This window comes from Propithecus coquereli, unplaced genomic scaffold, assembly GCF_000956105.1.
Source record: "Propithecus coquereli isolate 6110/MARCELLA unplaced genomic scaffold, Pcoq_1.0 Scaffold28, whole genome shotgun sequence".
NCBI classification, from domain to species: Eukaryota; Metazoa; Chordata; class Mammalia; order Primates; family Indriidae; genus Propithecus; species Propithecus coquereli.
In genome coordinates, this window is record NW_012148396.1 from 10,965,223 (window position 1) to 10,990,960 (window position 25,738).

Sequence of the window (25,738 nt, forward strand, 5' to 3'; positions counted from 1 at the left end):
GCTGATTCCTGGGACTCTGGGGCATTAGGGGAGAGCCTGCCTGGGGGTGGGGCTCCAGCTGGGGGCTGACAGTGGCATTGACATTAGGTGGGGACTAGGGGAGAGGGCCCTGCAGCTGGGGCCAGTCTGGGCTCAGGTGAGGCTCTGAGTTCAAGCTGTTGTGACCAGGTAGACACACCGCCACCTCCGCAGCAAGGCGAGGCTGGGTGGGGGCCTCGTGGGTCCAGGACTGGTTGCAGGACCCTGGCCATGGCCTCTGATACTGAATAAGATGGGGTGGGTGGCCAGGGCAGGCAGGGTCTTCGATGCCCGTGTCCATGGCATGTCCAGGGGTGAGGCTGGAGGAGGGGCTTCTGGGAGGCAGGGGCCATGGGCAGCGTTGTCCCAGGTCTGCCCCAGAGGCATGGGGATGAGAAGCTTAAATTGTAGGTTTGTGCTTCTTTAAAAAATTCCCTTCTTGGGAGGCCCAAAGGTTTGCCACTAAGGGAGACCACGGAGGGCTGGGTTTGGCCACATCTGCTCCCGGGGGAGTCCAGAAGCCCCAGCCTGCTTCCTCTCCTGTGCCCCTCTGGCTAAAATTCCCCCCAGTGTAGCTCTTCCCCTCTTGCTGAGAGCAGTGAGGCTCCCACCTCCACTTTACAGATGAGGAAACCGAGACTCTGTGGTGAGGGACTTGCCTGAGGCCACACTGCCGTAAGAGGCACAGCCTTAACCAGCTTCTGGTGTCCCGGCTCCCACTAGCTCGGAGCCTTGGCCCAGGCTGGGGCTAGGCACAGAGGCTGCCTGAGCCCAGCTCCCTGCTCTGCCTACAAGGCCCGTGCAGGAAGGATGCCAGGAGGGGATTGCAGAGCGGTGACTGACCTTGTGTAACCGGCCAGCTGGGCCCAGACAGCAGGAAGTGGCAAGTCCCACGGACAGGTGGCTGGTGTGTGTGCAGTCAGCAGAGTGGAGGCGTCCACACCAGGAGGCCAGGTGGGCTGGGGGAGGGGGACTGGCTGCAGTTCCCTTCCTGCTCCAATGGCTCAGTGGGATGGACAGCCTGGGCAGGGGCTTTGGGGACAGTGGAGAAACTGAGGCCTGGAGGCAGAAGGAACTTGTCAAGGCCCAGAGCCAGGCAGCTCTGCTGTGCCCCTGCTCACATGTGGCTCATATGTGCTCAGTCACTCAGCCAGGGCCCTCTCCTGGAGCTGGGACGTGTCCCCCAGTGGCACAAGTTTGGGGCCAGTCTGGGTTCTCCCACACACTCTGTGACCTTACGTAAGTCACTTATTCTCTCTGAGCCTCAGTTTCCCCATATGAAATGATGGGTAATGGTGCTGGCCTCACAGAGGCAGCGGTGGAGCAAGGTGGCTCCTAGTGGCGCCACACCCTGTCCCTCCCCAGGCCCTGTGCCTGGAGCTGTCCGGCACGATGGGGCACGGGGGCCCGTGGCACAGAAGGTGAGTGGGAGGCCAGAGGGGAGGCTCCTGGCAGGCATGCATGCGGGGCCAGCGGGGCCAGCAGGGCAGGCAGGAGGCCAGCTGATGGCATTCACAGCAGGCACAAGTCTGAACCCCTCACCCCAAGGATCCGGTCACTCCTGCTGCGGCAGTCTGCACCCCCACCCCCAGGCCTGGGGGGCATGGCCAGAGTGACCTTTCTCCTCCACTGTCTCTCCCACTTATCTTCCTGTTGGGTTTGCAGAATCTTCCCAGGGAGGAAGGAGGTTGGCAAGTAGGGACAAAGGACAGCTAGGAGAGGGAACAGAGAGCCTGGGAGAGCCAGGCTCTGTGTACTCAGAGGGGGTCAGCCCCAGAGGAGCCATGCTAGGCTGACTAGCTGGACGGGCACAGCCAAGAGGCTCAGGCCTGGGTGGGGCAGGGGCCACTTTTTGCTGCCCTGGCTGGGTCCTGCCCCTGCAGGTGAACACGCTGGTGGGTGGCAGACACAGGTGGACTGAGCAGGTGCCTGGGAGGGCACCAGGCCTGCATGTGGCCATAGTCTTCTTGCCCTCGCTGGGAGCCAGGCTGCACTGGAGAGGCCCAGAGCCCCCTCCCCAGGGGCTCACTCTCGCCCTTCTGCTATTTCTCTTGCAGCTGCTGCTGGTGGCCACAGGCAGGAGCCAGGGCCCTGGACTTTCGAAGCCATCGCTGCCCTCTCTGTCACCTGAAGCCGGGCCCTCTCCCCATCCCAACCTTGTCCTGCACCCCCACCCCTGGCCCCCTGCCCCCGCCCACCGCCGGACCCTGGCATGTCCAGGCCTGGCCTGTGCCTGCCTGCCCAGCCCGCAGAAGCCCGGCGGCCGCGCGAGCTAGGATGAGGGGCCAGGCCGCCGCCCCGGGCCCCGTCTGGATCCTTGCCCCGCTGCTGTTGCTGCTGCTGCTGCTGGGGCGCCGGGCGCGTGCGGCCGTCGGGGCAGACACTGGGCCCGGGGCCCAGCCGTGCGCCACGCTGGTGCAGGGCAAGTTCTTCGGCTACTTCTCGGCGGCTGCCGTGTTCCCCGCCAACGCCTCGCGCTGCTCCTGGACGCTGCGCAACCCAGACCCGCGACGCTACACGCTCTACATGAAGGTGGCCAAGGCACCCTCGCCCTGCGGTGGCCTAGGCCGCGTGCACACCTACCAGTTCGACTCCTTCCTCGAGTCCACCCGCACCTACCTGGGTGTGGAGAGTTTTGACGAGGTGCTGCGGCTGTGCGACCCCTCCGCGCCCCTCGCCTTCCTGCAGGCCAGCAAGCAGTTCCTGCAGATGCGGCGCCAGCTGCCACCCCATGACGACGACCTCGGCCCCCCTGGTGGGCCCAGCGATGACTTCTCCGTGGAGTACCTGGTCGTGGGCAACCGCAACCCCAGCCGGGCCGCCTGCCAGATGCTGTGCCGCTGGCTGGACGCCTGTCTGGCTGGCAGCCGCAGCTCACACCCCTGTGGCATCATGCAGACCCCCTGTGCCTGCCTGGGTGGCGACACCAGCGACCCTGCCTCTGGCCCCCTGGCTCCCCGCGGGGACGTCTGCTTGAGAGACGCTGTGGCTGGTGGCCCTGAGAACTGCCTCACCAGCCTGACCCAGGACCGGGGCGGGCACGGCGCCACAGGTGAGTGACTGGCCGGGAGAAGACCTGGAGGCGGCTCTGCGGACAGGCTCTGCCGACTGGATGGGGGCGGGTGAAGGTCTCGCAGGCTGCCTGGCCAGCAGCCCGACAGGGGAGCGCAGAGTTCACGTTCGCTGCAGGTGGGCCCAGGGTGGGGAGCTGGGGCCCAGCAGGGCTCTGGCCCCTGGCAGGTGCTTGTCCAGTGTTGAATGAACAAATGAAGGAGGGAACAATGGGGCCTAATTTCCTCCAGGATGAGCAGTTGAAATCCCTGGCTGGGCGATGGTCCTTCGTTTCTCTCAAGCAGGGCAGCTCTAATGGGCCAGAGGCTGCCAGGCCGGAGGACGCAGGGGCCTCTTGGCAAGGACGGCCATGCTGGGGCCGGGCCCAGGCTCTGTGGAGGTGAGCAGAGCGGGCTCTCTGGAGGTGTTGTCAGGAGATGGAGTTTCAGGTTGAGTTTGGTGCGGCCACACAAATCACGCACTCGGCGGCTCGTTACTGAGCGCCCACGGCGGGGCAGGGGAGACAACAGCAAAGCCCCGCTTCCAGAGCCGCCTTCTCACTGGAGGGAAGAAGGCGCCACACGGTAAGGTGCAGCAGACGCATTGGGCGTTGAGGGTGCTGCGGAGACAGGGCAGGGCCGGCCATCATGGCGGGGCTGCCAGGGCCCTCGGAAATCAGGGAGGTCACCTGGACCAGGGACCTTGTTCAAAGTTCTGGGAGCCGTGAGGCAATGGCATTCCAGGCAGAGGGAACAGCAAGTGCAAAGACATGAGGTGGGGGGGGCGGGCTGGTCCTTGGAGCCTGCACAGGTGGGGGCTTGACCGGCCTCGGTGCAAGAGGTCGGCCTTGCATATGCCTGGGACATGTGGGAGCGAGGAGGGGGCCCAGGGTCTTGGTCGGAGCACCTGGGAGGCTGGGGTTGCTGCCGAGATGGGATGTGGGGGCATCTGAGGGGCTTGGGTTGACAATGCCAGGCAGGTGCTGATGGCATATCTGTTGCTCAGGCCAGGCTGGGGACTTGCTGCTGGGAGGGTCATCATACGGCAATGGGGACCCTTAGGGACCTCTGGGGGCTTTAACTTCCCAGGGGCCACTGAGCTCTATGGACTCCTAAGAATAATGTCTTTAAAGGCATAAAATAGGCTCCGCGGGGCCACAAAAGAATGCAGTGATCCTGGAACACAGATGCGTTCATGCCCCTGGGCCATGGATCTCAGATTGGAAACTGGGGGGTCGGGAGGGAAGAGGTCTGAGGTTCAGATGGCCTCTCCGGTGGCCCGAGGAGGGGGGCAGTGCCCCTGGGCTTTGAGGGCCCAGGAAACCAAGACAGATGGGTCCATCGGCTGCATCACGTGCCACCAGTGGCCGGGTAGGAAGGGCTGAGGACCAACCGTCCAGCCCGGCAGAGTGGAGGTCACTGTGACCTTGGCAAGGACAACTTCTGTGGTATAGCAGGGATAGGAGTCTAAGGGGCCTGGAGAGAATTCAGCCAAGGGCATGGAGGGCTCTTTGAGGAGCAGAAAGATGAGGTGGTGGCTGGTGTGGGGGTAGGAAGCGCAGGATGACCGGGCCCTGCATCTCACCCTGCTGCTCCCGGCCACGTAGCCCCTCTGAGCCTCGGTTCCTTCATCTGCTAGATACTGACAACTTTGCAGGGTTGCTCTTTCAAATTGGATGTGATGGATCTCAGGGGCCCGGCCCACAATCACACCCAGCGCGCGAGAGCTGGTCCTCATTAGCATCGCAGGGAAGCGACTGTGCCAGGGAAATGCCGAATACTGCTCAGGGCAGCGTGGAGCTGGCAAGAGCTGAGTGTGATAGCTGCACGCTGATGAGCGGAGGGTGCTGGTGGGACGGGTGCAGTCCGCGCTGGAGGAAGCGTGGCATTTCACTCCTCTGCTGAGCACCTACTAAGTGCAGGCCCTGGCGGGAGCCTGGCAGCTCATGCTGGCCAGGCCTCCTGGTGAAGTTTGCAGGTTATCTTGAGAACCAAAGGGCCGCGGGAGGGCTTTAGGCAGAAGAGTGAGTTGCAGGGGCTGCGATAGCAGAATGGCTGTCGGGTCGGAGGAGCAGCCCGGGACATCCAGGAGGAAGCCGATGCTGGACCAGTCAGGGAGCCGCAGCAGAGGAGAGGGAGGAGGACAGCCTTGGAGGTAGAGCTGACGACTTGCTGATGAAAGGACGTGGGCATGGAGGCAGGAGAAGGCTAAACCCCTCCCAGGCTTCTGGCCAGGCATGAGGACATAACCCAAGGTGGGAAAGTGGGGTGAGGGACACGGGAGGAGGAAGATCCGGAGGCCAGAGTGGGACTCGAGTGTGAGATCCTGTGGTCATCCAGGTGGCAGTGTCTTGTGAGCAGGCAGCTCTGGCACCTGGAGCACCAGGACAGGGCCAGGGTGGGGCAATGGATGCTTGGAAATGGAGTTGGAGCCACATATGCAGGGCCCCAGGGCCTGGATTCAGATCCCAGCCTGACCCAGCTCGCGTGTGTGCCTGGGCCAGTTCCATCAGCTCTCTCATCCCCTCGGGCCCTTATCTTTAAAACAGGAAAAATAAAAATAACTTCTTTCCTAGATTTCCGTGAGGAATGAGGACTAGAGTGAAGTGTTTCTAAGCAGAAGCAATGTTGACGGTGAAATATCAATATTCTCACTTATTATTAGGCAGGGCGACTCCAGAGGGCTCAGGGAGCAGGCACGGATTGGAGGCAGGGAGGTGTGGAGACCAGGTTTTGGCAGCTTGGGGTGCACGTAGGGATTGTGATAAAGGGAGTGCCTAGAAGGGGTGCTCAGAAGGAGGAGAGAAGGTGTGTTTTCATACTTGCGTGTGGCCAGGTATGGTGTGTGTGCATTTGTGTGTATGCGTGTACATGTGCTTGCATGTATGCAGCACATTGTGCATGTGTGAATGTGTGTAAGTACACATGTGTGCACGCATGGCATGTGTTGTGTGCATGTGTACAGTACATTGTGTATGTGTGTATGCACTGCATTGTGTTTATGTGTGCACCCATGTATGTGTGTATTCATGGTGTGCTCATGTGTGCGTGCATCCAGTGCATTGTATGTGTGCATGTGTGTTCATGCATACCTGTGTGTGCACCTATGTATGTGCATGTGTGCATTGCTCTGTGTTTATGTGTGCAGTGCATTGTATACATGTGTGCTCATATATGCATACGGGCAGATGTGTGCACACGTATGTGTGTGTGCATGTGCGTGCGTGTGCCTGTGTGTTCATGTATACATGTATGTATGTGCATGCAAGGTATGCATTGTGTGTGTGTGTGTGTGTGTGTGTGTCTGTGTCGAGGCTGGGCTCTGTGCAGCAGTTTTGACAAAGCACAGTGTAGAGGCAGGGCCGCAGTCTGCTGGGAACATGGTCTAGAGAGCCTTCGTGCTGAGTTGGCAGCCACTTGAAGCAGGGAGCTCATCTTCATGGGTAGGGTGGGTGGGATAGGCGCAGAGACAGCTCAGACCCCAGTCCCCATGCCCTGGACTCCAGTGGCCCTGATCCTTCCGGGACCATGGGAGCAAAAATGATCTTAGCAGTAATAACAGTAGCCATTTGTTGAACATTTACTTTGTGCCAGGAGCATTCACATGTTAACTAGCTTACTCTAGGCTGGGTGTGGCGGCTCACGCCTGTGATCCCATTGCTTTGGAAGGTGGAGGTGGGAGGATCACCTGAGCCCAGGAGTTCGAGACCAGCCTGGGCAACATAGCAAGACCCCATTTCTACAAAAAATAGGAAAAAAATTAGCTGGGCGTGGTGGTACACACCTGTAGTCCTAACTACTCAGGAGGCTGAGGCAGGAGGATCCCTTGAGCGCAGGAGTTGCAGGTTGCAGTGAGCTGTGATTGCGCCACTGTACTCTAGTTTGGGAGACAGAGTGAGATCTTGTCTCTAAAAAGATTTTTTTAATTTAAATTTTTTTTTAAAAATGCTAGTTTACACTTATAGCAGCCCATGAGATAGGCTCCCCATCGAGGCACCCTGTGCCACAGGGCCTGTGCACGGGCTGTCCCCTCTGCCAGAAACACTCTTCCCAGATACCTGCTTCAAGGGTATCTTCCTCCTGCAAGCCCTCACTCAGGTGTTTCCTTCTCAGTCAGGCCTGCGCTGACCATGCTGTTTAAAATGTCAACAGCCAGCCCAGCTCTCTGACCCGTCCTGTCTCTGTTCCTCTTCCCACAGCACAAGTGCCCTGTGCACACACTGGCCACTTCCCTTGCTTGTGTCCATTTCTTCCCTGTCTGTCCATGCCAAGGTGTCAGCACCACAGAGCAGGGTATTTGCCTGCTCACTGATGCCCCCCCACCCAGAGTGTGGAACAGTAGCTGGCACGTGGCAGGCACTCAGTAAATGCTTGTGGAGTGAAATCAGGCACAGAGACATTATGGCAGTGGCCAGGGTCACACAGCTTGTAAGTGGTAGGCTGACAGCAGAACCACTTGATGCTGCCACCAGGTGGTACCACCTGGGCTACTTCTGGCCACCTGGTACCACCAGGGGCTCCCTCTGAAATGAGCTCTGCTCAGAGAGTTTGTGGGGAGATGGGGTGGCATAAGGACCAGAGAGGTCAGACAACTATTCAGAAGACACACAGCTGGGCTGGGACAGGTGGCCGACCCCCGGATCTTGCATGCTGAGCCCTGTGCCCAGGGAGCTCTGTCCCTCACCACAGGCCATGGGGAAGCTGGGACAGGTTTGTCCACCCATCCCTGTCCAAGCGAGCGGGCAGCCCAGACGAGGCTGTGGCCCATTTTCAGCCCTGCCCCCCACCGGCCTGTCCAAATGCCACATGGCCATGTCACGCGTCAGACTCTGCGAACACTCCTCAGGCCAGAGCAACTGTTCCCTCTGCTGCCCGCCACCCACCGCCCCCTCTGCGGCTGCCGGGCTCCCACTCCCACCCGGGCCTCGGCCTGTCTCTCCCTCTCCCAGCCTCTCTCCCATCGTCTCTCTGCCTTCTTCTGCCTTCGACGAGATGGGGCCATTTCTCTCAAGGGGTGTTTTAAATATTCATGTTTTAATTAAAGAATTTTATTGCAGAAGCAACATGTAAGATAATGAAAAAGCAGCGTCCTGGGGGCTGGGAGCGAGTGTGTGTGTGTCCCTGTGTGTCTCCGTGTGTGTGCCCTGTGTGTCCATGTGTGTCCCTGTGTGTCCATGTGTGTTCCTAAATGTCATCTCTGTGTGTCTGTGTATGTGTCTGTGTGTGTGTCCCTGTGTGTCCTTGTGTGTGTTCTTGTGGGTGTCCCTGTGTATATGTATATCTGTGTGTGTCCCTATGTGTGTGTGTTCTTATGTGTGCCCCTGTGTGTCTATGTGTGTGTGTCCCTGTGTGAGGGGGATGCCCCCGTGTGTCTGCAGGGGCTGGGGTGGGAGGTGGAGCTGGAGTCTGGGTGTGTGATGTGAACCCACATACACTCCGCCGGGCAGGTGGGTCCTGCAGGGGTGTGGGGGGCTGTGACTGGCCTGCAGAGTGGGGGCGCACCTCCCCTTCCTTGCCCTGCCTCCAGGGCCATCACCTCGTGGGCCTGGGCCCACCTGGCCAGTGACCCCCACACTCCCCTGCAAGGCCTTTGGCGACAGCTAGAGTCCGGCTCAGATCCAGCCCTGGGACTCCAGGACTCCAGGACGCCCCCACCCCTACCCAGCACCTGGTAAAGAGTGTCTGGAGTCTGGAGTGTCTGGGGTCGAAGGGGCAGAGCAGGCATCGGGACTGGGGGGATTTGGACTCCAGGTGGAGCCCGGGTGGCAGGGAATACAGGAGGGGCTGGGAAAGGTGCCAGGGCCTCCACTGTCTGGGACTTCTGGCTTTGTCCTCTTAGCCAGGGGAGCGCTCTTTTTGCACAAGGGCCAATTTAGAAAAATCTAGAAAACAAGAAGGCTTCAGTCCCCATCGTAGACAACATCCATTCCAGATGGAAGTAGCAGGAAGGGCCCATGGAAATGGTGCGCACGTGGGTGCCATCATCCACTGAGAAGTTCCCACGGCTGGCCCAGCCCTGGGCACGTCACCTGCCTCCGCTCAGAGGCCAGAGCGCACCCTGCGCCTGCCCGGCTGCAAGAGGGGCTGAGAGTTACGGCTGCGTTTATGCTCCACTTCCTGGAAACATGGAGAGGAAGGGTGTGCAGTCAGTAGCTGGCAGCCTCTGCCACCCCACCTGACAGCCGAGGTCCCGGGGACAGTGACGTGTCCAGGTGTCCAGGGTGGGACCCAAGCTTTCAGGCTTGTAAGCACCTGCCTGACCAAGAAAAAGAAGCAGTAAGAGAGCCTGAGCCCCTGCATACTTGCCACCTCGGCCAGCTCAGTGAGCCTCAGTTTCCCTTCTGTGAGGTGGGGATGGGATGGGACAGTACCTGCTTGTAGGGCCTGTGTGACGCTTACAGGAGATGGTACCCAAGGGGCTTAGGGAAGGCCCAGCACATTACAAAGCTCCATGCTCTTCTCAGCCTCAGCTGGGAAGTGGTGTTGGGGGTGGGGGGTCAGGGCACCCACCTCTGAGGCCAGCTGGCTGCTGTGTGGGCTAACTCATGGCCCGCTAGGCTAGCAGCTGTGGAACATGGGCTGGGTTGGGCAGGGGCTTCAGGGAGCTGACCTGTCCCCTGCGGCTTCCTTTGCACATCCCTGCAGGGGCTCTGGATCCAGGCCTCAAAGAAGGAGTCTGGGTGCCCCAGAACAGGCCCTAACTTGGTGGTAGGGGAGGCAGGGGTCTTCCCGGGAGCCTGGGCTGGGGGCATCAGCCCTGGACCGTGCCGCGGGTGCCTGGGAACCCAGCTTGGCAGAGCAGTCTGGGAATGGGCAGGAACTGACCGGCTGCCCAAGTGCTGCCCAACTCGCTGGACTCGGGCGACCTCTGCTGGAAGAGGCTGGAAGCACATGGCTCCCTCCATCAGAGGAGAGCCCCGGGCGGGAGGCAGGGACTCCGCCAGCACCCCCAGCCCAGCCAACGCGGGGTTCGGGATCTGGGGAGCCCACAGCCTCCAGTCTGGGGCGCCAGGTCAGGAAGGATGCCCGGAGCCCCTCACCACGCACCCTTTCCCCTGGGTGGCCGGGCTGCCCGGGCCATTAATTGGCTCTATTCATCCCCCTAATGAGATGGAAATGAGGCTTCCAGACAGAGGGAGCATTGAGTGGGGGAAGAATGGCAGCTTCTTTCCGGGCCTGGAGGGGCAGCCCACCCCCCAGGCCTGCCCACTCCTCCACTGCCCCTTTGCAACCCACCCAGCCTAGACACATGGTGGCCACCCAGCAAAGGGTGGCTTGAGCACTTCTGCGCCCTACTCTGTGGGTCCTTCCTGGGTACCTCCCCCTCTGGCACTGGTGCCTTCGCTGGACAAACATTTATTGAGTATCTGCTGTGAGTGGGAACACACATTAAAAACTAAAATGATAATAAAAATAGCAGCTACCATTTTCTGAATGTCCGTTAGTAGCAGGAGCATGGCCAAGATAGGGGATTAGTCTGCAACTGGGATCAGGGCTCAGTATGTGATAGGGGATCAGGGGTTCTATACTTAGGATCAGAGATCATTGTATGATGAGGATTAAGGCTCAGTACACAACCAGGGTCAGGAAGCAGTGTGTGACCAGGATCAGGGGTCAATATGCACCCAGGGTCAGGGCTCAGGGGGTGACCTGGATCAGGGCTCAATGTGACCAGAGTCAGGGTTATGCTTGGGGGGGGGTCATCCTCTGAGCCAGGGTCCCCCTCCCCACCCTTTCCTGGTGTGCCCCCACCTCTTCTCCCCCCACCCCCAACCACATCCTTACCACCTGGGTCACCAAGGTAACCAGCTCTGAAATAGTGGGTGTTTTGGCAGCTGAGGCCTAACCTGGGTCTATCCCGAAAGGCTGCACTCTGCAGCAGTTGCCATGGGAACCAAGTGGCATCCTCCGATTAGCCTGGCTTGGACACCCTCTCTTTGCCGCCCACTGCCAGTTTCCACGTCACTCAGGCTTCCGCGTGGGGGCTGGGCTGGGGCAGCGGGGGTGGGGGGAGCACAGGCAGGACCTGCCACCCTGCCCTTGTCTCCAGGCCTGCCTCCCCAGGCTCCTCTGCTCCCCCGTCTCAGAACCATGGCATGGGGTGCCTTCCACAGGTGGGAACACAAGACCGAGTGCCTAGGCCCTGGCCAGTCCTGGCAGGCAGCCTTAGCTGGGGAGGCATTTGGAATCTGACCCCCAGTTGAAGTCCTGGTTCCTTTCCTTGTCCTGAGTTAAGGCATGTGACAGCAATGAAGGGCCGGTCACGGGTAGCGTCAGAGCCAGTCACCTGTGCCTGTTCTGTGGGCAGGTGCGGCCCTGACCTGCCTGCTGGAGGCTGCCCTGGCGACCTCCCTCCCCCGGCGCAGGGCCTGGGGACTTAGCTGCTGTGTGCCCTCGGCCCGAGTGCTTTGCCTCTCTGGGACCCATGGGAGTGTGGCCTCTGTGAGGGAAGGGAGAGAAGTTTCCGCAGCAGGAATGGGGGCATGGAGGACTCCCCTTCCCACCCTATCCACCCAGCGGGGGGTCAGCCCTGGCACCCCACCCCACAGTTGGTGACGCTCAGGTCCCTCCAATGCATTCATCCACTTGTCCCTGGCGCCCCCTGCTGGTCCTTTCCTAGCACAGGGGCAGGGAAGGGAAAGGATTCTGGCTACCTTTTGGGACAGGATGGGAAGACCAGATCAGCGCCCAATAGGAACCATCTAGACAATGGGTTTGCTGCCAATCAATGTGGGGCCCCAGGGGTCCACCCTGACCCCCAGCCCTTCGTTGCTGTTTATCTTCCCACTGGTCAGTGCTGGGAAGTCTGCCATTATCCTTGTTTTACAGATGATGAGTGTAAGGCCAGGGAGGTGACACCCTGGACCGTTGTGGGTGGTGGGGCCACCACCAGCACTCCCCACTCTGGGGTCTCCTGCAGTCTGCATTCCCACCCCAGGAGATGGGGGCTCCTCCTCTAAAGCCACAGATAAGACCAAGGCTGCAAGAGGCACCAGAGGCCCTTCTGACTGGCCAGGTGTGACCTGCCCTTGGCTAGCCTGGTTCTTAGCCCCCGGGGTGGTGGGGGAGCTCCCTTGCTCTAGCCTGGAGCAAGCAGCCTGACCCTCAGTGCTCCCCAGCAGGCAGCATGGGGCAGGGGCCGTAGCTCAAGAGTGGGTCCCAGGGGTGGGCCTTGGCAATGCCATTAGCAGTCTCTTCACCATCCCCTAAGCTGTGTGATGTCGGGGGTGCCCTCCCCAGAGACGATGGGTGCCGAATGCCTGGCTCTGAGCCTGGCCAGGAGTAGGCACTCAGGGAGGGCTGCTGGCCCTTTGAAAGTCCGCCCTGGCCTGCTGCTGGGGGAGTGCGTGGGCCCTGGCACCACTGGAGACAAGCGGATGGCAGAGGCCAGAGTGCCATGCAGTGGGAGGGATCCGGGCAGAAGCCCTGGACTCAGCCCTTCCATAGTCCCCATGCAGGCTCCATGCGCTGCCCACAGGTGGGGCGCTTCTGCTCCTTGCCCCCCACTGGCCCCCCAGTGCTCTAGGACCACGGGCACTCCAGGTGGTCCCCAGTGTTCTTGGTAGTATTGCAGCCACCAGGGGGCTCAGGCCCTCAGGGATGAGGTCTGGATTATTGGGGGAACATGAGTCAGTGAAGGCAGAAGGTACTGTCAGGGCCAGCGTGCAGGAAGACCCATGAGAGGCCTGAACGGGGCAGCCGGGGGCACCTGCTGTCCTTTGATCCCAGGCACCCTCAGGTGTAGCCAGCTCTGCTGAGTCCAGGGGAGGTGCAGCGAGGCTGGGCCCTGGGTTTGAGGTCCTGCTTGGCCACCAGGTGTCCTCCTTGGCCACCTCTGATGTCCCTGTGTGGAGTGGGGGCAGTGGCTCACAGGTCACAGCTGGGAAGGGGGATGTGGAGGCCTGGGGATGTGGAAGGTCGGTCCTCTGCTGAGTGGGTGGGGAAGCTGAGGCTCTGAGGAGTAGGGCGGGGGCCAGAAACTGGATTGGGGGGTGGGGGGCTGGCTTCCAGCTGTGGGCACTGAGAGCCTTAACCACAAGGCCCCTCTGCCCTCAGCTCTGTCACCAAGATGCCTGCTACAGGCTGTCATCCATTCATCATCCCTTCCTGTGCCCTGCCCGCCCCCACACTGGGGACCTCCTGGCTCAGGTGGGATTTGAGCCCTCCAGAGAGTTCCCCGGGGAGCTGGGCAGGCACTGGACCCCAGGCCCTCCTCGGCCAGGCCCTCCCCAGCACCGCGGCCCCTCTGACCCGTGCAGTGCCCCACAACTGACCCTGTCTGGGCCACTGCTCCCCAGCCCCGCCCTGACCCCGCCCTCGGGTTTCCCCCTAGGCGGCTGGAAGCTGTGGTCCCTGTGGGGCGAGTGCACGCGGGACTGTGGGGGCGGCCTGCAGACGCGGACGCGCACCTGCCTGCCCGCGCCAGGCGTCCACGGAGGTGGCTGCGAGGGGGTGCTGGAGGAAGGCCGCCTGTGCAACCGCAAGGCCTGTGGCCGTGAGTGTGGGGCAGCAAGGAGTGGGCGGGCCCTAGGGAGGGGCCGGGGTGGGGCGGGGCCTGGCCTGGAGGAGGCGGGGCAGGGCCTGCAGGGGAAGGGCCAGGATGGGAAGAGGGTGGGCAGGACCTGAATTTGGGGCAGGGCCATGGGGTTGAGCCCAGCCTGGGGTGAGGGCGAGGCCCTGTGGAGGTAAGGGCCCGAAGGAAGGAGGAAGGGTGGTGTCTCGGGCTGGGTGGGACTAGATGGGGTGGGCTGCTCATCTGTGGGTTGGAGTTTTTGGGGTGCATGCAGAAGGCTGGTTGTGGGGCCTGCCCCCTCTCCCGGCAACCTAGGGACCCCTGGACAGGTCGGCCACCCCAGCTGGATCCTGCCTCCAGAATGTATTTCTCTAATAAGGCTCTCTAATGACCTCATGCATTTTTTAGCTGCTTCCATAAAGTTAAATCATGTTGTAATGAGACTGTCATTCTTTCGGTTGTTTTTTCCTTGATGAGGTTTCATGGGCAGAAGATCCCATGTCAGGAGCCTGGGGAGGGCCGTGGGGTGTCAGGCCCAAACACAGGAGGGTGGTGGGGTGCTGGTGGGACGGTGAGCAGGAGAGAGCAGCAGCCGCTTAGAGATGCTGTCCTGCAAGTGACCTCCAGCCTGTGGCCCTGGAGGCAGAGGGAGGGGTACTGGGCAGGGGCCACAGGATCCACAGGAAGGGGTCCTGATCACATGTGGGCTGGCGACCGGCCAGGGCCCCGCTCCCTGATTTCCCAGCTGTCCAGTGGGGCCAGGCGGCCTGGGTGCTGGCAGTCCCTGCCTGCCGTGGCCAAGGATAGAGAGGAGCCAGGGCAGAGAGCAACCCGCGCGAGCTCCGGGATGGGTGCTGACTGAGACCGTCCTGCAGCCGCTGGGCGCACCAGCTCCCGGAGCCAGTCCCTGCGGTCTACGGATGCCCGGCGGCGCGAGGAGCTGGGGGACGACCTGCAGCACTTTGGGTTCCCAGCCCCCCAGACTGGTGAGCTGGCGGGAGGGGGATGGGTGGGACCAGGTCTTCGGGAAAATACCACGAGTTAGTAATTGCTGCTGGTCGTATGTAATAACTTTAATAATGTGCCATAATTAGACCAACCCCTTAGGTGCTGGGCTCTTGTCTCCAGGCGGACTGGCTTTAGGGGAAGTGGCCTGTCCTGGGCCAGACCCCAGAGGCCCAGAGAGGGCACAGGCTGACCTTTACGGCTCCCAGCCTTGTGGGGGAAATGGCCAGTCCTTGAGACCAGGCCTGGTTCAGAGGCCGAGAGGCTCCTGCTCCAGCCCCGTTGCCTGCGCCCAGCAGGGCGGCCCTCCTCCTGGGGAGTCCTTCCGAGGTCTGACTGCGGCCCTGTGGGCAAGCGCACGCAGTCCCATGATGCTGTAGTCTGGTCCTCAGGTGACCCGGCAGCCGAGGAGTGGTCCCCGTGGAGTGTGTGCTCCAGCACCTGTGGCGAGGGCTGGCAGACCCGCACGCGCTTCTGCGTGTCCTCCTCCTACAGCACACAGTGCAGCGGGCCCCTGCGCGAGCAGCGGCTGTGCAACAACTCCGCCGTGTGCCCAGGTGGGCAGGGCCACAGGGCAGCAGAGGTTGGGGCAGTGGGGTGGGGGCAGAGGGCAGTCGGGGGCCAGGGGCAGTGGGGGGCTGGAGTCAGCAGATGGGATCCAAGGGCAGCAGGGGTCCGAGACAGCAGGGTGGGGAGTATAGGGCGGTGGGGGGCCAGGGGAAGTGGGGGGCTGAGGGCAGCAGAGGTTGGGGACAGAGGGCAGTGGGGGGCCAGGGGCAGTGGGGGGCTGAGGGCAGCAGAGGTTGGGGGCAGAGGGCAGTGGGGGGCCAGGGGCAGTGGGGGGCTGGAGTCAGCAGGTGGGATCCAAGGGCATCGGGGGTCGGAGATAGCAGGGTTGGGGGGCATAGGGTGGTGGGGGGCCAGGGGAAGTGGGGGGCTGAGGGCAGCAGAGGTTGGGGACAGAGGGCAGTGGGGGGCTAGGGGCAGTGGGGGGCTGGGCACAGAGGTGGGCAGAGGACAACAGTGCCTTCCCGTCCCTCTGCAGTGCATGGTGCCTGGGACGAGTGGTCGCCCTGGAGCCTCTGCTCCAGCACCTGTGGCCGTGGCTTTCGGGACCGCACGCGCACCTGCAGGCCCCCACAGTTTGGAGGCAACCCCTGTGAGGGCCCTGAGAAGCAAACCAAGTTCTGCAACATTGCCCTGTGCCCTGGTAAGTGAGAGGGAGGGCCCTGTGGGGTGGGGAGGGGAAGCAGGGGGAGAGCCAGTCCCAGGAGCCGGGCTTTTCCCACCCCACACCCACCTCAGGCTGCTCAGAGGTTGGAATCTCTGACTATGTCCAGGAAGGAGGTTGAGGTATAACCCTGGGGCATTCCCACCCATGTCCCAAGCTGGGTGTTGTGTGGTGGGTCCCTAGGGTGTATCCTCAACCACATATTAGGCTGCATGGTGGGGGTAGCCCTCCTGGGGTGTTCATACCCCTGTCTCAGGCTGGATGTTGGGGTGGTGGCCCCTTAGGGTGTTCACACCTCTATTCCAGGCTGAATGTTGGGGTGGTGGCCACCTGTGGTGTTCACACCTCTATCCTAGGCTGGATGTTCCGGTGGTGACCCCCTGGGGTGTTCACACCTCTATCCCAGGCTGGATGTTGGGGTGGTGGCCACCTGGGGTGTTCACACCTCTATCCCAGGCTGGATGTTGGGATGGTGGCCCCCTGGGGTGTTCACACCTCTATCCCAGGCTGGATGTTGGAGTGGTGGCCCACCGGGGTATTCACACCGCAGTCCCAGGCCAGTGAGTGGGGCTCTGGGTGTTCACGCTGGCTTCCTGTCCTGTTCCTCCCCCGGGCCGGGCAGTGGATGGAAACTGGAACGAGTGGTCGAGCTGGAGCGCCTGCTCCGCCAGCTGCTCCCAGGGCCGGCAGCAGCGCACGCGCGAGTGCAACGGGCCTTCCTACGGGGGTGCCGAGTGCCAGGGCCACTGGGTGGAGACACGAGACTGCTTCCTGCAACAGTGCCCAGGTCAGGGCCGCGCTGGGCCGGGGATGGGGGCCTAGTGGTCAGAAGCCTCGAGGGTGGGGACAGGCCCCATCGGGGGGTTATCATGGGCCCTGGCATGTGGCCGTGGGGAGTGGAGTGCACAGTGGGGTGTGGGGCCACCGTGGGGGAGCAGGGCGCACATGAGGTATTTGTTTCACCCTGTATCCAGCTGACCTCTGATTTCTCCTCTCCTGGTCTCAATGTCCTTTCTCCCACGCTTCCTGCCTCTGGGTCCCTGCGTCTCCCTGTCCTCATGTCCCATGTCCCTACCTGTGTGGCATGGACTCCTGGGTCTCTCTGTCACCTTCCCTGTGCTGTCTGGGTCTCCATGTCCCTGCATCCCTATGGCTCCGTGTCTGGCCACACCTGCAGTGGATGGCAAGTGGCAAGCCTGGGCATCGTGGGGCAGCTGCAGCGTCACGTGTGGGGGTGGCAGCCAGCGGCGGGAGCGCATCTGCTCTGGGCCCTTCTTCGGGGGAGCAGCCTGTCAGGGCCCCCAGGATGAGTACCGGCAGTGTGGCACCCAGCGGTGTCCCGGTGAGACCCCTCTCACACCACAGCTGGGCTCTGGGTGGGGGGCTGGGAGTGATTGGGTGGGCCCAGGGCTTGGGCGTGACAGCAGTTGTCCTGGAGGGGTCTTGGCCTTTCCGAGTCTGCTGCCAACACTCAGCTCCCCTTTCCTGAGCCCTGCCACCCTCATTGACTCTGGCCCCTCGGCAGAGCCCCATGAGATCTGTGACGAGGACAACTTTGGGGCCGTGATCTGGAAAGAGACCCCAGCGGGAGAGGTGGCCGCTGTCCGCTGTCCCCGCAATGCCACAGGTGAGAACCAAGAACACCTGGTGTGGGGGTTCCTGTCCTGTCCTCATAGAGATATGTGTGAGACACGCAGGCTCCTCTCCGAGCAGCTGCCAGCCCAGGGGCGGAGCCCCGACAGCCGCATGCGCTGGAGCAGGCAGCACTGGCCAGGAGCTAGGAGCGTGGTGGGGAGACTATGGCAGCCACTGCGTTGGCCACTGCGTCCTGAGGGCCGGCACCCATGCCAGGCCCTTCACATGAGATGTCCACTAAGCCTCAATAACGCCATGAAGTCACCACCATTTATGGGTGGGAAACTGAGGCACAGGGAGATTAATGCCCTTGCCCTGGGCTTGCAGGGCCAGTGAGTGGAGGCTCCCTTTGAAGGCCAGCAGTCTGAATTCCCGCACCAGCCTCAGGAGTGACTGGGGGGCTGGGAGGAGCGGCCGAAGTGGGGTGGGCTCCCTAGGGAAGGGGTTTGGCCCCACCGAGGGTGGGTCTCCCCGCCCCTCCTGTTTGAGGGGATGTGGGTGGTGTACATGCCTGCCAGGCAGCAGGCGGGGCCATTGGGAGCCCAGGTTGAAACCTTGGCTCTGCCCTTTTATGCTGTATGACTTTCAGAAAGTGACTTAACCCCTCTGAACCTCAATTTTCTTCTCTGTAAAGCAAGGCGGTGTAGGTCTCTCTGCACAGGGCTGTGGGGAAGGGCGGGGGTGGTCCCGGGCGGGGGCGGCAGTGCGTGCTGTGTACTGCCGGCCACAGCTGCTGCTCCCCTCCCTTTTTTGCTGACACAACAGTGCATGTTTGCGGTAGCATTTTGCAAACGCTGAGGAGCAAAATGAAGAAAAGGAGCATCACGTGGGGGTGTGCCTGCCCTGGCCTTTTGTCTGCGTATGTGGCCACGTGTCTCAGTGCCCCTTATTTTGGGCCCCACCTAAATCAAGCCATGGGGCACATGCCCCTTCCCTGCCTGGCAGTTCCTGCCGGGTGTCAGGGCCAGGATGCGGCTCTGTGGCTAGCATCATCTTGTGTGCATCCAGCTGTCCCTGCTTCTCTGATGATTCCCTGGGAGCGAGGTCTGTGCCAGAGGGTGTGCCTATGCTTGAGGCTGTTGATGCCTGATGTCACACGGCCCCCCGAGGCTGCCCCAGTGTCTCCGGGCCAGACAGAGGCCCCTGCAGCCCTGTGGATGCAGCTGGGCAAGGGACCCAGGCACTGGCTCTCCAGGACTCTGGGTTGGAAGGGGCTCCACGGGGGCCTCTGGATGAACTCCAAAGCCCTCTGGCTTGGCTGAGGGTTCCACCTCTGCACAGTGGGGTCCCTCAAGGTTTGCTATCTGCTGGGTCCCAGCACCTGGTGCAGGTGTCCTTGAAATGTGTTGAATGAGGGAATGGAGCCAGCCTGGCCCTGCCCCTGCTCTGCCCTTGGTGTGAGCTATGGCCAAACCCCTGCGAATGGAGGCTGGAAGATCCTATCCAAAGCATCTCCTGCCTGGGAGCCCTGGCTGGGGTTCCTCTGCTGGGCAGTGAACGTCCACCTGAGAAGTGGGGGGGTCTCCCCAGGCCTCATTCTGCGACGCTGTGAGCTGGACGAGGAAGGCATCGCCTACTGGGAGACGCCCACCTACATCCGCTGTGTCTCCATCGACTACCGAAATATCCAGATGATGGTGAGGGCCGGCATTGGGGTTTCCAGCCCCGCCCCCGTCACTCCAGGGCCCTCGTCTGCCCTGTCCCTAGAAAGCTCTGTCCCTGTGGCACACCTACCGTTTGGACGTGAGGCTGGGGGCTGCAGAGGGTTCTCTAGGCATGGGAGGTCCTTGGTACCTGCCTGGACATGTCCTGCAAAGGTGACGGCATCCAGCCCTCTCCACCCTCCCCAGACCCGGGAGCACCTGGCCAAGGCTCAGCGAGGGCTGCCGGGGGAGGGGGTCTCAGAGGTCATCCAGACGCTGGTGGAGATCTCCCAGGATGGGACAAGCTACAGCGGGGACCTGCTCTCCACCATTGATGTCCTAAGGAACATGACAGAGATCTTCCGGAGGGCATACTACAGCCCCACCCCTGGGGATGTGCAGGTGGGCTCCCAGGGGGCCACCCTGGAGGAGGGGCATCTGGGAAAGGGGTTGGGGAGCCATCCTGGACCCCAGCCAGAGGCTGAGTCCCAACCCTGGCCATAGCCTGGGCCCCGACCGTGGTCACAGGCTGAACCCTGACCCTGGTCACATGCAGAGCCATGATTCTGGTACCTTTGCTTTTCCCTGGCCCTTCCTCCTCTTCTTTCCAGAACTTTGTCCAGATCATCAGCAACCTGCTGGCAGAGGAGAACCGGGACAAGTGGGAGGAGGCCCAGCTGGTATGACACGTGTTTGGGGCCCTCGTGGTTGGCGGGCTCGGATGACTGCAGGTACATCTAGTGCCTCCCTAAGTCGCAGGCTAGCCCAGGGTCGGGCCCACTGGGCACTCTGGAAGGCTCTGGGTTCAAATCCCAGCATGGCCTCTTGCCGATTGTGTGACTTTGAGCCATGTAAACTTCCGAGCCTCCGTTTTCTCATCTGTCAAAGGACAGCAGCTCATCTCACGGGGCTGAGGAAGGAGAGGGGGAGATCGTGTCCACCACAGCGCACGTCGAGGCCACCAGGACCTAGTGGGTCTTATCTCTGGGAGGAGCTGACCTTGAACCTGCTGCCACTTCTGTCCCCAGGGCAGCACCCGAGGGGCTGTGGTACCCAGAGACCCTCCCCCATCCTGGGCGCCCCACGGGGCCGGAGCAAAGCAGCCCTTTGGGCCTCCGATTTCCTGTCCATAGGACGGGGGTGGGTACTCGGAGGTCACCAGCCCTGCTTCCTCGTGGTGGCAGGAAATAACCAACAGAGCCCAGAGACAGAGGGAGCAGAGAAGGCGGGCAGGCGGAGGGCCAGGGGAGGCGAGCTGTGTCCCAGCTGGGCGAGCAGGCGGCCTCTCGGAGCTGCGATGTGGGGCGTCCTCCGCTCTGCTCACCACACCCTGCTCTCCAGATGGGCCCCAACGCCAAGGAGCTGTTCCGGCTGGTGGAGGACTTCGTGGACGTCATCGGCTTCCGCATGAAGGACTTGAGGGACGCGTACCAGGTGACAGACAATCTGGGTGAGTCCACCCCTCCCTCTGCTGACCCCTGGTGCCTTGCTCTGCAGCCCTGGGCAGGGCCCTTCTGCCTCAGTTTCCTCATTTACGTCAAGAGGCAGCGACCAGACCGCTGTGCAGGCCATTCTGGGGCCAGTTTCTGAGCTGGTTCTGTTTTCAGTTACACAGACCGAGTCTCCTGGGATTGGTGAGGGAACCCCCAGTCTCAGCCCAGACCAGGCCTCGAGTCCCGGCACTCCCCGGAAGCCCACCTACAGCCAGCCCCAGGGCCCCTCCCCCATGCTGAGGTTTGGTGGCAGGGCTGTGCGGCCCCTCCCCTGCTCCCCAGTCCCAGAAGTGCCTTGTCAGAGGGGCCAGGACTCCACCGGGCTCCACGGCTCGGCCAGCTCTTGGGCTCCTCATTTCTGAAATGAGATGATAATGGTGCCCACCTTAAGGGGATGCAGGGGATGCTGAGATGAACAGTGCCTGGGACCTGCAGGTAAATGGCAGCTGTCATCACAAATATGCACAGCAAGCTACTTCACGGTTGTCAACACATTGCCCTCAAATACCTCTCATGGGCCACATTTCCCAAACTTTCCCTGCCTAGGTCGGGGACGCTTTCACAGGGGCAGACCCAGGAGCAGGCACTGGTCACAGCTGTGATCCAAACAGCACCAAGGGAGAAAATTGTCACCTCCCGGGTGGGATACTTAGCCTCTAGTGATGTGACCAAGATCTGCTGAGCTTTGTCAGCACATATACCCTGGGCCTGACCCAGCCCCTACGCTAATGCCCTGGTAGCAGCAGGGACAGAGCTGCCCTGGGCCAGATGGACATTCGCATGGCTCCTAAGAGGGAGGTCCGAGTGCTGGCGCTCCTTTCCACCTTGGGAGCTTGGGATCCCAGAGCTCAGTCAGAGCGGGGGCAGCTCTGAGGCCGGTGGGGCCAGGCCTCCTCTCACAGGCGGGGAAACTCAGGCCCAGGTGCTTTCAAAGTCGCCTAGCCAGTGGGGTCAGCATGGCCCTGGGCTGGCCAGCCTCGGACTTTCCAGCCCAGCGTCAGCATTCCAGGTGCTCTCTGGCCTCCCCTGCCTGGTGTTCTAGGTGAGATGCTTGTGGCCCCACAGGGAGGAGTTCAGGATGGCCCCTGGGGGCCCTGACCTCCTGCCTCAGGGGAGCTGCCCTGAGCCAATGGACATTCAGGGCCAGCCCTTTGTCACCGCAGGAGGCCCTGGGCTCCTGGTCACCCCTCATCCCCCGTCCACCCTGCCCACCTCATGTACCCCACACATCCACACACTCCATGGGCCCTGTGGACCCCACGCACCCCCTTCACCCCAGTACTCCGTATGCCACGTCCCAGTCCGTTTCTGTTGCTGTAACTGAATACTCAAGAAGAGGTCGTTTGTAAAGAACAGAGACTGACTTAGCTCATGGTTCTGGAGACTGGGAAGTCCAAGATCATGGCGTGGCCTTGGGTGAGGGCCTTCCTTCTGTGTCCTCCACAGTGGAGGCCATCCCATGGTGAGATTGAGCAAGTCTGCTGGCTCCAGTCTCTCTTCCTCCTCTTGTAAAGCCACCCGTGCCATCTTGGGGGCCCCTCATGACCTCATCTAATCCCAAGTACCTCCCAAAGGCCCCACCCCCAAATCCATTAACATGTGAATTTGGGGGTCAATTTCCAGGAACTTTTGCAGGACACATTCAAACCATAGCATGCCCCATGCGCTCTGTGCATCCCACAGGCCCCACTCACCCTGTTCTCAGCCCCTCACTCTCCCAGACCCCCGCGGGTCTGCCCAGCCCTGCACCATCAGCTGCTGAGAACTGGAAGCCAGTGGGAGAGCGCGGCCCATGCACACCTGCCCAGCCCGCGCCTGTGCCTGAGCTCCGCCCTCTGCTGCTCTCTCGGTGACCCCATGCCTTGGGTTCCCACCTTTGTCCACTCAAGGACATTGCTCCAGCCATCTCCTCTGCCCCTGCCCCTATGCAGCTCCCTTTTGCACTACCCACTACTGGTTCTCTGCTCCTGCCCCACCTCCCACCAGGTGCCCTCTGCTGCTATGGGGTCGCCAGGGGCATCTAGATTGCAGAACCCTGTGGTCAGCCCTTGGCGCCCCCCCCCTGGACCCTTCGGCAGTATTGGGCACTACTGACACTGCCTCCTTCCCCTTCTCCCCCCTCCCCTCCCTCTGCCCCTCCTCCCACTCCTTCCCCAAGAGCACTCATCCAGGAATGAGCAGCCTCACCTCCTCCAGGTCTCTATCCAGAGGTCACCTCTGCAGGGAGGACTTCCCTACCACCCTATTTGGGAGCGTCCCCTTTCCCCATGGTCACCACTGCCCAGCAGACCAGGGACCATCTCCTTCCCTCTGCCTGGCTTTCTCTCTGTCTGCCTCACTCCATGGTGACTCCAGCAGGGGTTTCTGTTTAGTTTACAGTTCCTGGCGCACAATAGGTGCTCAGTAAGTGTGCTGAGTGAATGGGTGCCTTCACTGGCTCACCCACTGGTGAAGTGCACAGCAGTAAGGCCAACGCGTGCTGGGTGCTGGGCTCCAGAGACCAGGGCCTGTGCCTGCCCCCAGGGGCTCTTGGGGAAGATGCCTTGGTCCCCAGAGGTGACCACACAAGTCCAGGGAGGACAGGGCCAGGTGTGAGTTTGCAGTCACTCTGAGCATCGTGAGGCAAGGGCACGTGGCCCAGCGTGGGAATGGGCTGCGTTTGGTGGGGCAGGACACCCGACGGGGAGGCCCCAGAGCTCCACCAGGGCCAAGCCTGGTTCCTAAGCCCTCCCCTGTCCCCCACATCTGATGTGGACGGCTCAGAGGCCATGGGGTGCTGGGTGAGGGGAGTCACGGATCCTCTCTGTAGGGGCCCCCTGTCTGCCCTGCCCTGTCCTCCCAGGCCTGCCTGCCACTTCACCCACATGCCTGGATGCTGGAGGGAGCTGTGGGGTGGTGGGGAGCTGGAGAGGGAGCGCCACGCCTAGGACAGAGCCTGCCCTGGGCTGTGTTGGTGAGGCAGGAGCTCATGAGGCCTGCATGGCGCTCAGGCCGTGGCCCCCACTGAGTGGGGTTGGGGCCATCTTCCCCTGCTCTGCGAGGTGGGGCTGTCCCCATCCCGTCCTACGGTGAGGGAAGTGTGTGGACAGGCCAGAGCTGGACAGGGCGCTGAGGTGGGCTCTCCAGTCCCTGCGGATCCCTCGATGGCCACAGAGTGGACCCCAGAATCCACCTTTGACCACCTTCTGGGCCACAGGGTGGGGATGCTGGGACAGGACTCCCTTGCAGTGCGGACTCATCAGGATCAGGGCCTCTTGCGGACGGTGCTGAGCAGACCCAGCCCCGCCCACACCTGCTGCCTCTTGCTGTCCCTACTCTGCAGTCTCACTGGGGTCTGGGGACACGGCCCACCCACCTCTGCAGAATCCCCAGGCCTGCTCCCTGGAGTGTGACCCTCTGTCTCTGTCTCCCCCTGCCCCCACCAGTCCTCAGCATCCACAAGCTCCCAGCCAGCGGAGCCACTGACGTCAGCCTCCCCATGAAGGGCTGGCGGGCCACCGGTGACTGGGCCAGGGTGCCGGAGGACAGGGTCACTGTGTCCAAGAGTGTCTTCTCCACGGGGCTGCCAGGTGAGGGGCCCCAGGGAGTGGGAGGGGCCCGCCCAGGAGAGCGAGGGCCCACCACCCTGGGACGTGCCTTCTGGAGTCTAACCTGCTGCCTCACAGATGGGGCAGCATCCGTTTCTTCTCAGTGTCCCCAGGTTGTCCCTCTCTCCAGGAAGCCCTCTTTCCCCTCCCTGGGGGCAGTGCCTACAATCAACCCCACTGCCCAGGTAGTCTGCTGAGGGGACAAAATGGACCACCTTCCTGCAGGGAGGGTCAGGGACTCTCTGGAGTCACATGGCAGGGACTCTAGCTCCTGGGAAGAGAAGCCGTGACCGGCCTGTCTCACAGCTCTCAGGGGTCACTTGAGAAGGGCCCAGCTCTCCCTGTTCCCATCTGGGACCCAGGCAGTCGCCCCAGCTGCCTAGCTGCAGTGCTGTGTCTGGGGGTGGGGGTGGAGATGGGCCTCCCCACCTGGTAGGGCCATGGACGCGACCTTGCAGATGGTGCCAGAGGCTAGGGAGGGCAGGGTCCAGGCCAGGCGGGTGAGCCCCCGCCCCGAGCTGCAGGTCAGGAGGTGACGGGCGCTCTCTCTTCCAGAGGCTGATGACTCGTCGGTGTTTGTGGTGGGCACCGTGCTCTACCGAAACCTGGGCAGCTTCCTGGCCCTGCAGAGGTGGGCAACGTGGGCAGGCAGGGTGGGCAGCACTCCGGCCACAGGGCGCAGGGGAGGCCAGGGGCAGCCTGGAGGAGTGGGGACACTGGGCATGGCACAGAGGGTGGCCAGGGGTGCAGGGGCCCTCGGTGGGCATTCAGAGAAGGGCCGCAGGGCGCACTCTGGGCCAGCTCCCCTGACGCACCTGCTCCTCTGGCTCTGCACCAGGAACACGACTGTCCTGAACTCCAAGGTCATCTCTGTGACTGTGAAGCCACCCCCTCGCTCCCTGCGCACACCCTTGGAGATCGAGTTTGCCCACATGTACAACGTGAGTATCTTCCGTGTGTGCACGCTAACACGTCTGCATGCACACGCATGCACACTATGTTCCTGCGATTGCTGTCACACTTCTCAGGCATTAATGCCTTGGGATCTCAAGGCAGCCCTGCAAGAGAACTGCTTTTATCCCTGAATCGTAGGTGGGGAAGCTGAGGCTCAGAGAGGTGCGGTGACTCGCCCAGGGTCACACAGCAGGTTGGTGTGGCCCTGAATTCACCCACGTCTGACTCCACTGTCTGAGTCTAACCACTCCACTGCCGGGGCCGGTGGCCTGCTTATTTTCACAGGGAAGAGAGGCCCTCCCCTCCCAACACGGAGCCTGCCCTGCACCTCCTGGCCCCTGCACACCTAGCCCAGGACCGCGGCTGTGCAAGTGGGCCTGCCTTCCCTCCCGCCAGGTTCCGGACTCCCCTGGAAGGCCCAGTACCCCTTGGCCCCCGAGGCAGACCCCCGGGCCTAACCGTGCGGGCTCTGGAGGCTCTCAGCACAAGGGCATCCGCCCAGAACTGCCTGGGACAGGCGCCCCGGGCTACAGGCCACCACTGCTGTGTGACCCCAGACAGGCGCGATCTCCTGGGCTGTGTGCCTGGCTGGGTACGAGGAGGAGGCAG

At 62.1% G+C, this 25,738-nt stretch overlaps 1 protein-coding gene across 1 annotated transcript in view; it reads left to right on the plus strand.

The window, feature by feature from the left end:
- The first annotated feature begins 2,295 nt into the window (after positions 1 to 2,295).
- Positions 2,296 to 25,738, plus strand: part of ADGRB1 (adhesion G protein-coupled receptor B1) — a 73,174-nt gene continuing 49,731 nt past the window's right edge. The window contains exons 1-15 of the mRNA XM_012647947.1: positions 2,296 to 3,070; positions 13,402 to 13,563; positions 14,457 to 14,567; positions 14,979 to 15,143; positions 15,632 to 15,791; positions 16,426 to 16,604; positions 16,995 to 17,159; positions 17,343 to 17,444; positions 18,983 to 19,089; positions 19,303 to 19,497; positions 19,707 to 19,775; positions 20,437 to 20,545; positions 24,014 to 24,157; positions 24,731 to 24,806; positions 25,014 to 25,116. Of these exons, the coding sequence (XP_012503401.1) occupies positions 2,296 to 3,070; positions 13,402 to 13,563; positions 14,457 to 14,567; positions 14,979 to 15,143; positions 15,632 to 15,791; positions 16,426 to 16,604; positions 16,995 to 17,159; positions 17,343 to 17,444; positions 18,983 to 19,089; positions 19,303 to 19,497; positions 19,707 to 19,775; positions 20,437 to 20,545; positions 24,014 to 24,157; positions 24,731 to 24,806; positions 25,014 to 25,116 (2,622 nt within the window). The remainder of the gene's footprint in view (positions 3,071 to 13,401; positions 13,564 to 14,456; positions 14,568 to 14,978; positions 15,144 to 15,631; positions 15,792 to 16,425; positions 16,605 to 16,994; positions 17,160 to 17,342; positions 17,445 to 18,982; positions 19,090 to 19,302; positions 19,498 to 19,706; positions 19,776 to 20,436; positions 20,546 to 24,013; positions 24,158 to 24,730; positions 24,807 to 25,013; positions 25,117 to 25,738) is intronic.